This window comes from Balearica regulorum, chromosome 6 (genome assembly GCF_011004875.1).
Source record: "Balearica regulorum gibbericeps isolate bBalReg1 chromosome 6, bBalReg1.pri, whole genome shotgun sequence".
Lineage (NCBI taxonomy): Eukaryota > Metazoa > Chordata > Aves > Gruiformes > Gruidae > Balearica > Balearica regulorum.
In genome coordinates, this window is record NC_046189.1 from 17502475 (window position 1) to 17515655 (window position 13181).

The 13181-nt window shown below is 40.2% G+C and overlaps 1 protein-coding gene across 1 annotated transcript in view; it reads left to right on the forward strand.

Annotated features, from left to right (window-relative positions):
- The window catches only part of TTN (titin), a 242473-nt gene that overhangs the window by 70653 nt on the left and 158639 nt on the right, over nt 1–13181 (forward strand). Inside the window, 24 exon segments of the mRNA XM_075756546.1 lie at nt 234–512; nt 631–912; nt 1059–1337; nt 1465–1752; nt 1992–2270; nt 2377–2655; nt 2733–3011; nt 3162–3449; nt 3607–3894; nt 6593–6874; nt 7145–7423; nt 7534–7815; nt 7905–8183; nt 8679–8966; nt 9116–9394; nt 9489–9767; nt 9866–10144; nt 10669–10710; nt 10713–10955; nt 11110–11155; nt 11157–11223; nt 11225–11393; nt 11886–12176; nt 12894–13181. Of these exon segments, the coding sequence (XP_075612661.1) occupies nt 234–512; nt 631–912; nt 1059–1337; nt 1465–1752; nt 1992–2270; nt 2377–2655; nt 2733–3011; nt 3162–3449; nt 3607–3894; nt 6593–6874; nt 7145–7423; nt 7534–7815; nt 7905–8183; nt 8679–8966; nt 9116–9394; nt 9489–9767; nt 9866–10144; nt 10669–10710; nt 10713–10955; nt 11110–11155; nt 11157–11223; nt 11225–11393; nt 11886–12176; nt 12894–13181 (5934 nt within the window).

The window sequence follows — 13181 nt, forward strand, 5'->3', positions numbered from 1 at the left end:
GGTGCAGAAGTGTCATATTTTCTGCCCTTGGGACTCTGAGTGCTGGGATGGCTTGCTGGGAGATGCCAGGGGCTCAACATTTTTTAGAGGTGAGGCCACATATTTGGAAGCTAAATTTGGGTTTACAAGAATAAGTGTAGGGCCCCCTCCTGAATATGTTGCCTCCTGCTACTATCCAGAAACCCACCCAGGAAAGCAAGCTCACACATTATGATGTGATTCTTTTTTTATAGAACCACCTGTTTTTAGCAAGGTGCCGAGCCCTGTGGACACACTTAAAGGCTCAGATGTTATCCTCCAGTGTGAGATAGCAGGGACTCCACCCTTTGAGGTGGCTTGGTTCAAGGACCGGAGGCAGGTCAGGAGCAGCAAGAAGTTCAAGGTGACAGCAAAGCACTCCGTTGCCAGTCTTCATATTCTCAATCTGGAATCTCAAGATACTGGAGAATATCAATGCAAAGCTATGAATGAGGTGGGAAGTGACACTTGCACCTGCCCAGTGAAATTCAAAGGTTTGTATGCTAGACAATCAACAGCATCACTGCCGCCTTTTCTTGATCTCCTGGCTGTGCCTCTTCCAAACAGACATGCATGATTAATCCTCCTCTGCCTCCCTGTTTTTGCCATCAGAACCCCCACGTTTTGCCAAGAAGCTGAGTGACACTGCAATCTTCGTTGGGGAGCCAACAGCCCTACAGGCAGTGGTGGAAGGATCCCCACCAATTTCTGTTGTCTGGCTCAAGGACAAGGGTGAAGTTATTAGGGAGAGTGAAAATGTCCAAATGTGGTTTATGGACAACGTTGCAACTCTTGAGATTGCCAGTGCAGAGGGAGCTGATGTCGGGAAGTACATCTGCCAGATCAAAAATGACGCTGGCATGCGGGAGTGTTCTGCCTTTTTACAAGTCCTAGGTGGGTATAGCCTGCTTCACAGGTACTATATCTTACAGCTTGTACAACTGCCTCTACCAGCCTTTTTTTTTCTGCTTATATCCTGTACTCACCGGTTTATGGGTAGATTTCCTGGTGACACACTGACCTCTCCATTCCCATTTCAGAACCGGCAGTCATCTTAGAGAAGACCGAGCCAATCACAGTAATGGCTGGCAACTCTTTCACCTTGGAGTGCAAAGTAGGAGGAACACCCGAACTTGTCACTACATGGTATAAAGATGGCAGAGAACTAAGGAGCGGCCGCAAATACCAGATCACCTTTTTCAACAATATATCCACTTTGAAAGTCTTTTCTGCAGACGGGGGAGACAGGGGCTTGTATACTTTTGAGGTGCACAATGAGGTGGGGGACAGCAGCTGCACTTCTTCAGTTGATGTTTCAGGTCAGCTTTATGTCTTTGTTGTTCACATTTGTCTTCTTTAAAGGAAGCTTTTTTTTTTCTTCCCTTTTCCTTTCCCGTAAAAACACCCAACAATTTTCTTCCTTTTTTTCTGCCCTGTCCTACTTAGATCGTCTTGTTCCTCCTTCATTCTCAAGAAAACTAAAGGAAACAAATGGGGTGCTGGGATCCTCAGTGCTTCTGGAGTGCAAAGTGTCTGGCACATCCCCCATATCTGTGGCATGGTTTCAGGATGGGAATGAGATTGTTAGTGGAGAAAAATATGAAATCTCATTCTTGGATAACGTTTGTGCTTTGAAGCTGAATGCCCTGGATGTCACGGATACAGGGCCGTATACCTGTGTGGCAGCCAATGTGGCAGGATCTGATGAATGCAGTGCCTTCTTGACTGTACAAGGTCAGTAGAAGGATATTACAGCCCCTTCAACAAAATTCTTCTTTCCTCTTCTATTTCTTCCCTCTGGTTTTCCATGGTTTCTTTTTCTTTTTTCTTTTTTTTTTTTCTTTTCTGTTTTCTCCCTCTTTCTCTCTCTTTTTTTTTTTTTTTTTGACTCAAACCAGCTCCAGTTTTCTTCCCCCACAGAGAGTCTCCTATTAACATCTTTCTCCCTCTTCACTTCTTTGCATGACCCTTAGAACCGCCTTCTTTTGTGAAGACACCCGATCCCCAGGAAGTTTTGCCTGGATCAAGTGTGACATTCACTAGCTACATCAAGGGCAGTACTCCCTTCAAAGTGACCTGGTTCCGAGGCATCAGGGAGCTAGTGGCAGACAGCAACTGCTCCATCTCTCTGGATGAGTCTGTGGCACAACTGCAGCTGTACAACGTGGAGCCAGGCCACAGCGGGGACTATGCCTGTGTGGTTACAAATGATGCTGGCAGTGCCTCATGCACCACCCAACTCTTTGTGAAAGGTGTGTTTGTGTGTGTGTGTGTGTATGCACAGGTGTATCACTTCATGCTCTGCCTGCAGCCCTGCCACATCTGTCCCTCTCACTATTGATCTATGCCTCCCCACAGAGCCTGCAGTCTTTGTGAAGAAATTAAGTGATTTCAGTGTGGAGCAGGGGAAGTCTATTGTGCTGGAAAGCAGCTACACAGGCACCCCTCCTATCTCTGTCACCTGGAAAAGAAATGGCATGGCCATTACTCAGTCTCCACGCTGCAGTGTTACAGCTACTGACAAATCTGGCATTCTTGAAATCTTCAACAGCACCAAGAGTGATGAAGGCGAATACACCTGTGAGGTGGCAAATGAGGCAGGAGGGGATGTTTGCCACAGCCTTGTGTCCATCTTAGGTACACATCACCCCTGGTCCCTCTAAGGTACCCCAGTGATCCTCTGTCTCTGCTCACCATGCTTTCTCCTTCCCTAGAACCACCCTATTTTGTCACACACTTGGACCGTGTGGAGGTGAAGATTGGCAAGCCCTTGATCTTAAAATGCCAGATTGCTGGTGCACCAGAAATTAAAGTGTCCTGGTACAAAGATGACACCAAGCTCAGATCAACACAGGCTTACAAAATGCACTTCAAGAATAATGTGGCAACGCTGGCATTCTCCAGTGTGGAGGACAGTGACATTGGAGAATATATCTGCAAAGCAGAAAACAGTGTTGGCTTCGCCACGTCCACAGCTTTGCTTGTTGTTAAAGGTGATGGGCCAAGGGCCACTCTTTCCTGGGGTAGTTTTTAGGAACTCTTTGTTGCCTACAGAAAGGGGTTCTTATTAATTTCAGAGTTAATTAATTCTAGATTGACAGGGTGACTTCCTACTTATAGTGGTGATTATTATTGTTTTGCAGAACGTCAACTTCCACCCACATTCACCAGAAAACTGAAGGATATTCAGGAGGCAGTTGGTGCCCCAGTGACATTTGATTGCCGCATAACTGGCTCAGAGCCTATCCAGGTGTCTTGGTACAAGGATGGGGTTCTCTTAAGTGACTCCGATAACATGCAGTCAGCCTTCTTAAATAATGTTGCGACTCTCCAGATCTTGCAAACTAGTATGGCTTACTGTGGCCAATATACTTGCTCAGCCCAAAACGCTCTGGGGACTGCATCTTCCAGTGCCAAACTTCTCCTTGCAGGTTTGTAGCTCACACTTAAACAAAGATCTTTTGTATGCCTTTGCTCTTTTATTTCTTCACCCTTTTTCCCACTCTACCCATTGTATGGGCATGGCATGGTTAGGTGTGTGGTGAGGAGGGTTTGGTGGTGAGCTCTTCCACGTTTTCTTCTTTGCAGAACATCTACAACCTCCCTTCTTTGATATCAAGCCAGTATCTATTGATGTGGCGGTTGGGGAAAGTGCAACCTTTAAGTGCCACGTGACTGGTTCTGCCCCCATGAGGATTACTTGGACCAGAGAAAACAGAGAGATCCGCCCAGGTGGCAACTACAAGATGACGCTGGTGGAAAACACAGCCAGCTTGACAGTCCTAAAAGTTGGTAAAGGGGATGCTGGACTCTACACATGTACTGCGAGCAACAGTGTTGGAAAGGACGCATGTGCAGCTCAGCTGGCTGTACAAGGTATTGCTGTGAGCTTTAGTGTTCATGAAGCTTTTCTTTGCAAGGCAAACACCCGGAAAACAAAGCCCTGAATACAGACATGTGTGAGACTAACAACCTTTACAAGAGGCTACACTGAAATGTCTTATAAATACTTATTCATCTTTCTTCTGGTCTGGTATAGTGCGTGACTTGTCTTATCAAAGGGAGTTTTTAATTGAAACATTAACTCTGACTTAGTACCCTGTTGCGCCCTTATGAATGACCCTGTTGGCCAGCAAAATCTCTTGTTCTTAAAGTCTTTCTCCAGCACTGACATTTACTAAGTTGTCTAGGGGAGGGAAAGGTAACTTAGAAAAACTCAGTTCACTTATGAGACCTAAATGTATTTTTACTGGGTGTGCAGCTCCTGCAAGTAGTTTTACTCTTTCACAGACTGAAAACATTGAAAACTGCTGTTCTAGATAGTAAAATTGGAGGATCTGAGGGCAGACTTGGTAACAAAAATCCGTTCCACCAACACTTTTCTTCTACACATAGTATGTGTATCTTATACATTTCAATGATCTAAATTTATGACTGGATCAAACTGTCTTGGTACAAGTGACACTTGTATATTAGTTTAATTTCCTCAATGTAGGTGGGAACATTGGATTTATTTATAGCTGTTCCAGATATCTTATTCTTATTGATTTTATAAAAGAACAAATGTTAAATACACTACTTAAATTATTCATGAGTTCAAATGTTGCTGTTGATTTAGTGCTCCCCCCCCCCCCCCCCCATGAATTTGAGGGGAAGAAACAAAAAATATTTGAAGAATAAATAGTATGACTTTTATTTTCTAAGACAAATAACAAAAGAAGCCAAACTACCACTACAAAGGTTTTATAATAATTGCTTACCAAATGTATTGTAGAAATCTAGATTATATTGTATCCATAAGGATTTTTCTTCATGGGGGTGGGAAGAGCATGGCAGACCTGTGGATTCAGTGGCAGGTAGGGATGCTGTTGTTATGTAGCTTAACTTAGAAAAAGTATTGAAAGATTGTAGCAAGAAAGCTAATCTCTTTAAAAGATTTAAAACTTGTTTCCACCATAATCACAATTCTGTTTGTTATTAATGATAACATTACTAATAGGTTTATTAGACCAGAGTTACCATTCATAAAATGATCCCGACAGACCTTATTTATTCTCTTACTCTTCAATTCTTTATTCATTATTTACCACACCACCCCCACCCCCCCCAGATTGTTATTTTCTGTTTTGATCCTGAACTTACATTGATGCTCACTTCAATCCTTTAGAATTTGTACACTTTCCCCAGGGCTGTAAAATTAATGATGCTCATTGTTTGTCAGCCAGTTTCTATAGAACTTGGAAGGGCAAGCTCTTTGTGTGCATTGATTTGCATGTGTTTAATTTGAGCACATGCTGTCTCATTTCTATGACATGCAGCCTATTGTTTGTAGAATTAAGATCTTTGTTCAATTGACCTTGCAAATCTCTCTGGTTCATATTAACTTTCCCACTTTAACATCTAATGTTCCCAATCTGTAGCTTTAACAATTGCTTTAGGTTCTAGAAACTGCTTTACATTCTAAGTATAAACCTTACTAACTTGTACATCCTCATTTTTGGAAAGGAATGGAATTAGACTGACTACTCAGCAACTGTTAGTATGCAGATAGATAATCAACTCTTTGTCAAAGTGAAATCTGATAGTAAATCACTAAGGTTCCAAGAGTCTTTGTGTTAGCAGTCCATCATTTCTATTTTTAGAAACTCTAAGGAAGTTTTGTTACTAACAACATAGGATGTTCTGCAAATGTTCTACAGGTTGAAGTAACCCACCATAAAACAGATATTCCTCCTACACTTTACAGATACACAAAGAGATGCTTCATCCTGTTTTGCAGAGAGATTTGTTTGTTGTGCCCACATTACCACCTCTTGGTTTTACTAGTTATATCTTTGATCTATGAGTAGTCAGTCTTGTGATTCTGAATCATCCGTATGGTACTTTTTATGAAAAGAGTCAAACCTCCAATCCTTTCTCTCCTTTCAGAACAAAATGTAACCATCCGGTTTACTTTTCAGCCACCCTTTAACACCAATTTCTGTAATTCCAGCCATCTCATAATTCTTCCCAGCATGATGATTTTGAATCTCTTTTGTTTGCTACATAAGCTCCTTGACTTTTATTCCTTATATGCACCTCTATGTTTGGCTTTGCAATAAATGTGTGAGGGGTTATAATGTGATACATTTATTAACTATATCATTTCTTAATGGCATTAAGATACAAAGCAGTTGCTATAATGCTTAGCATAAATGCTCTCCTTAATAGTATTTCTTGGCTGTATAATTTTTATTCGTGCATTTCCATCAAGCATTTTCATTACATATTGTAAGAGGATATTACTTAAAGAAAACTACACACATCAGCTGATCTGTACTGAATACATAGAAGGAGAAGTAGAGTGGGACATAAAGTAAGGAGAAACTAACTAAAATGCAGATAGAGAGCTTGTTTGCTTCCTAGTCTAGGTTTTGGACCAACTTGAAATAATCTGAAAAAAATATTTCATAGCAATTGCAACATTAGAATATTTGCACAAGTCCCCAAAGTTTACATTTTCTGTTACATATTTCCCTGCTTATTCAAAGATCAGTGCAGTTTAAATCATCATCTCCCCTTCTTGGCTTTCCAGAACCACCAAGGTTTATTAAGAAACTAGACTCCTCAAGACTTGTGAAACAGCATGATTCCACTAAGTATGAATGCAAAATAGGTGGATCTCCAGAAATCAAAGTCACCTGGTACAAAGGTGAAACTGAGATCCATCCCAGTGAAAAATACAGAATGTCCTTTGTGGATTCGGTGGCAGTCATTGAAATGCACAACCTCAGTGTTGAAGATAGCGGTGACTACACTTGTGAAGCTCAGAATCCGGCGGGTAGTGCAAGCAACAGTACCTCACTGAAAGTAAAAGGTCAGAATCCCAGTTCTTTCCTTTTCCTTACCTTTCTATCTGTATGAGTCCTCCTTTGTGGAAAAGCTGTTAAATTCCACTTTCTTTAGTCAGAGAGGCCAAAACCTATCTGAATAGGTGGCAAATCTCTTACTTGTTTGCTATGCTGTGGGAGATCTTTCTTATTCATGGTTTGTCTTTGTTGTTCAGCATCAGAACGGCTACTTGAAGTCTATCCTCTTTAATCTCCTTTGCTCAAATAACACAAACTTTAACCCCTTTCTTTTTCAGCACCCCCCATTTTTACCAAGAAGCCCCATCCAGTCCAGACCTTGAAAGGGTCTGATATTCACCTGGAATGTGAGCTTCAGGGCACTCCTCCATTCCAGATTTCGTGGTATAAAGACAAACGAGAAATTCGGAGCACCAAGAAGTATAAGGTCATGTCTGAGAACTACATAGCTAGTATTCACATTCTTAATGTGGATACTGCAGATGTTGGTGAATATCACTGTAAAGCTGTAAATGATGTGGGAAGTGACTCCTGTATTGGCTCTGTAACACTAAGAGGTTTGTATAAAGATTGGCACCTTCTTGGCATTTCATTGTTCCTGTCATTCTCCTCCTACTTTTCCGCTCCTGGGGTGGTTATTTACTGTTAAATATCTTCTCTTAAATAGCACCACCAACCTTTGTGAAGAAGCTGAGCGATCTCACTGTCGTAGTTGGGGAGTCGATTGAACTGCAGGCTGCAGTAGAAGGATCACAACCCATTTCTGTTCTGTGGTTAAAAGACAAAGGGGAAATCATTAGAGAAAGCGATAATCTTTGGATCTCCTATTCAGAAAACATTGCAACTATGCGGATTGGAAATGCAGAACCAGCCAATGCTGGGAAATACATTTGTCAGATAAAAAATGATGCTGGAGTTCAGGAATGCTTTGCCACGCTGACAGTGCTAGGTTGGTAGCATGGGATAAAAAAACACAATGTGTTTTAAGATGCTTCAAAATTTCAATTTTTATGATACTAATAACTAATCTCATTGCAGAACCTGCAGTCATTATAGAGAAGCCAGGCCCAGTCAAAGTTACAGCTGGAGACTCTTGTACTCTGGAATGCATAGTAGACGGCACACCAGAGCTTACTGCTAGGTGGTTTAAGGATGGGAATGAACTGTCCACCGACCATAAATATAAAATCAGTTTCTTCAACAAAGTATCTGGGCTTAAGATCCTCAATGCAGGACTAGAAGACAGTGGAGAATATACTTTTGAGGTGAAAAACAATGTCGGTAAAAGCAGCTGCACAGCTTCAGTGCATGTTTCAGGTTAGTTGACTACTCTTTTTGAGCCACATCTGATCCTATAGTTCCTTTACAAAGCCTTTGGTTAGCAAACTGTTTCTCATGACTGGCAGCCTGAGAGACTCGTTGGTTGTGTAATCTTAAGAGTACTTGGCATGTCACTTTGTAAAAGCACTAGATACCTACCTAACTTCTGAGGGGCAGGTGTTGTTGCAAGGGCTTGATTTCTTCAGCTGTAATCTACACGTATTTCTTGGACAGCAGTACTGGTGCAATACTGTTGCTTACAAAAAAGAACTGCAAAAATAAAAGGTGTCCCTCAAAAAGTGTGAATGAAAGCGCCAGTGAATGATCCTTAACTATCAACTATCTATTTTTCAATGACTTAGGTGTGTAGGAGCAGATTGGTAAAGCAGATATATCAAAAGAAAGTTAACTGATCTTATTATGCATGGGGATCTTTCTGCATTTTAAGCTCCTGTATGGTAATTTTAATGTATTTTTTTTTAACAAATGCAGATCGTATTATACCTCCTTCTTTCACAAGAAAACTGAAAGAAACATATGGTCAGCTGGGTTCTTCTGCTGTACTTGAGTGCAAAGTTTATGGGTCACCACCTATTCTGGTTTCCTGGTTTCATGATGGACAGGAGATTACCAGTGGAGACAAGTATCAGGCTACCCTTACAGACAATACCTGTTCTCTGAAAGTGAATGGACTTCAGGAATCTGATATGGGAACTTATTTGTGCACAGCTACTAACGTAGCTGGGTCTGATGAATGCAGCGCATTTTTGAGTGTTAGAGGTCAGTATCAATAAAAAGCCAGAGTCAGAGGGCACAAATGTATTTTTAAAAAGACTTCATTCTTTGCTTTGTTACATATTTCTGATTGCTATGTTCTTCATCAGAAGTTCAAATGTACTTCTCCTCTTCTGTTTTATTTGCATATTTAGAAGCACCATCTTTTGTGAAGAAACCTGAACCACTGAATGTTTTATCTGGGGCAAACATAACCTTTACCAGTATCATAAAAGGCTCCTCTCCATTGGAAGTTAAATGGTTTAGAGGTAGCGTTGAGCTAGTGCCAGGGCACAGATGCAACATCACCTTGCAAGATTCAGTTGCAGAACTGGAGCTGTTTGATGTACATCCGCTTCAGAGTGGAGACTACACATGCCAGGTCTCTAATGAGGCAGGGAAGATTTCTTGCACAACACATCTTTTTGTCAAAGGTTTGTCCAGACTACTGTTTCTTATGCTTCTTACACTTCTAGAAATGATCTCTCGGCTTTATTTAATTTGTTTTCTTCCCATTGTTCATTATAGAACCAGCCAAATTTGTGAAGAAGGTGAACGATTTAAGTATAGAGAAAGGGAAAAATTTAGTCTTGGAATGCACATATACGGGTAGTCCACCAATTTCAGTGACATGGAAGAAAAATGGAGTAAAAATAACACACTCTGAAAAGTGTATCATCACTACTACAGAGACATCTGCCATACTGGAAATCCCTAGTAGCAAACTAGAAGATCAGGGGCAATATTCTTGTCATATTGAAAATGATTCTGGACAAGACAATTGTCATGGTACAATCACAATACTAGGTGCGTCAAGCCACCATCACTTCATCAAGTGTTATTTGAACTACTAATGGTCCTTGTGCAATACCTTTTTATGCTAATGGTGTATGTTTCTTCTTCAGAACCACCTTACTTCATTACACCCTTGGAGCCAGTGCAGGTGACTGTTGGGGATTCTGCATCCTTACAGTGCCAGGTTGCTGGAACACCAGAAATGATTGTATCATGGTACAAAGGCGATACAAAGCTGAGAGGAACTGCTACTGTGAAAATGCACTTTAAGAACCAAGTTGCCACTCTGGTTTTCAGCCAGGTAGACAGTAGTGACAGTGGGGAGTACATCTGCAAAGTAGAAAACACTGTTGGGGAGGCTGCTTCATCATCTTTGCTGACAGTTCAAGGTGAATATTTCATTTGCAAAAATAGGAAAATGGCTTATTTTTCTTAAGTACGCTTTGCTATTTTGAAAAACAAAGATTACCTTTTCCTTGTTAAACACTTTACTGTTTCGTGATGTGTAAGATACCCTGTGGCACTGTCTTCTATTAACAAAGACCTACTAGTAAAGCTAGTTGAAATATGTCTCTTACTGACCACAGCTCTTCTCTAGGGATACAAGCTTCTACATCTTCCTTCCCCATTGAGATTATTGCTTTGATTGTTTCCAGCATTAGCAGTCCTGAGGGTTAAATAGGCTCACTGGGTATACCTGAGGGCAGAATGGTTATATCTTTTCCTGCAACTGTATGCACAGTGCTCTTTTCACATCAGGTTCCCAATAAATGATATGCTGAACAACATTTTTCATCGGAATTTATGAGCAAAAATCCAGCATACTCTATATTAGACAGTGATTCTTGGTGAGTACAGCAATAGATACATATCTTCTGAAAGCCCTCACTGTACAATACTTGTTTTCTTACAGAGCGTAAACTTCCTCCATCTTTTACACGAAAATTAAGAGATGTCATGAAACTGTTGGTTTACCAGTTACATTTGATTGCTGCATTGCTGGTTCAGAACCCATTGAAGTATCTTGGTTTAAAGATGGTGTACACGTAAAAGAAGACTACAATGTTCACACGTCCTTCGTAGATAATGTAGCAACTCTCCGGATTTTGAAGACAGATAGGAGCCTTATTGGGCAATATACCTGCACAGCTACCAATGCAATTGGGACTGCTTCGTGTAGTGGCAGGCTTGTCCTTACAGGTGGGTGGGCTGTGTAATATTTAATGGAAATATCTTAAAACTCACTTTTGCTTTATATATGGATTTAATATTGTACAAATAATATTTATTTCACAGAGGTTTAAAGCAAATCGAGATTTTGAAGTGATGGGTTTTTATTTCTTTCACTCTTCAGAAGGGAAGACTCCTCCATTCTTTGACATCCCAATTACACCTGTGGATGGTATTAGGAGAAAGTACTGACTTTGAGTGCCACATAGGAACACAGCCTATTAGAGTCACTTGGGCAAAAAGATAACCAAGAGATTAGAACAGGAAGAAACTACCAGATCAGTTATGTAGACAACACAGCCCACTTGACCATCTTGAGAGTTGACAGGGGAGACTCTGGAAAGTATACATGCTATGCTAGCAATGAAGTTGGAAAGGACTCTTGCACAGCTCAACTGACTGTTAAAGGTACTGAATAGATAATACATTGTGTGTACATTTTTCTTCCTTTAATTATAAAGGAAGTTAGCCTTATTGCTGCAAAATAAGTTTGAGGAAAAACTTTTGAGATATAGCTTGAAATTACCTATCTGGAGATACTCCCACTAACAATGGGAGGAGTAATGAAAGAATATTTTCTTTGCCCTAGTTTCTTTATAGGCTTTGACCTATTTCTTTCTTGAAAACTTGACAAAAATCTTGTTGTTTTTAAACAGCATTTGACTTAAATCAATGTAAGAGGAGGGTTTTTTCAAATAGGAAAATCAACTATGACAGTGACTTTAAAGGCAAGACACCTGCTGTTTATCTTGGCATAATTTCACTTAGAAATAATACCATGTTTGAATAAGAGCAAATATTAATTCCCCAATGTACAAATTTTTCTTGAAACATTTTCTTTAGAATTTTTCATTTCAGGTTTGATCCATAGAATTTTACTAATATGTTCTTCTTTTACAGAACGAAAAACTCCACCTACTTTTACGAAGAAACTATCTGAAGCAGTAGAAGAAACAGAAGGGAATGAACTTAAACTTGAGGGCCGTGTTTCTGGCTCTCAGCCTTTGACTGTTGCTTGGTATAAAAACAATCAGGAAGTTCATTCAAACCCTCATTGTGAAATATCTTTCAAAAACAATACCTTACTTTTGCATATAAAGAGCGTAGAGCAATCAGATGCTGGTTTATATACCTGTAAAGTGTCCAATGAAGCAGGAAGTGTGTTGTGTACATCATCTGTTGTTATCAGAGGTTAGTTGAAGTCTTATTTTTCTTCACTTCTTACTTTTCTTTGTTGTATGTTAGCTGCAAATATACATCTTCTATTTTATGAGATGGTTTTACTTACCTTAACAGCAGTAATATGTCCTGAGATGGACAAGACAAAACTATACTAAACCACAAAAATCAAGGAATTCTTTTAATTTTGTGATTTAACAATATTTTTCAGGGAGGGGCTTTTCTACTTTTTCACTATTTGCTACAACTGATCTAAACTGGACATTGAAATCTGTATGTGACATTTCTGTTGAATTTTTAATCATTCTCTTTTCATGGAATCACAGTTTTTCTGTGCAATTACATCAAAGCTTGGACAGCCTCAACAGTGTGTTGTGGCAGCACGGCACTTCATCATAATACTCTTGCAGGAGATTGCATATTTGTTTCTTTAAAGGTGCTTAAATAGTTTTGCAGCCTAGTAGCAGTGCTTTAGTTCTTATACTATTTTTTCCATGTGTATGTCCTTGCTACATGGATAAAAGATATTTCTTGCACATTTGCATAGAAAATATACTCTCTTGCTATTGATTCCATTTTCTAAAACTATGATCAACATTCTCATGCTTCTGTTTATATTCCTTCATTCCTTGCCATGTCATCTTAAGAACCACACATATCTCTTTTCTCTTAGATTCTTAATCATACTTTCCTTCCTTGAGTATTCACTCAAGCATTTTCATATTCCAGAACCTAAAAAGCCTCCAGTTTTTGACCAGCCCCTTCAGCCAGCAGCAGGAGAGGAAGGTGATACCCTACAGCTCAGTTGCCACGTCCGAGGATCACAGCCAATCCGGATTCAGTGGCTGAAGGCAGGGAGAGAAATAAGAGCTTCAGACACATGCAACTTCAGCTTTGCTAATGGAGTAGCTCTGCTGGAACTTGTTGCAGTTACCAAATCTGATTCAGGAGAATACGTATGCAAAGCTTCAAATGCAGCTGGCACTGATACTTGCAAATCTAAAGTGACAGTTAAAG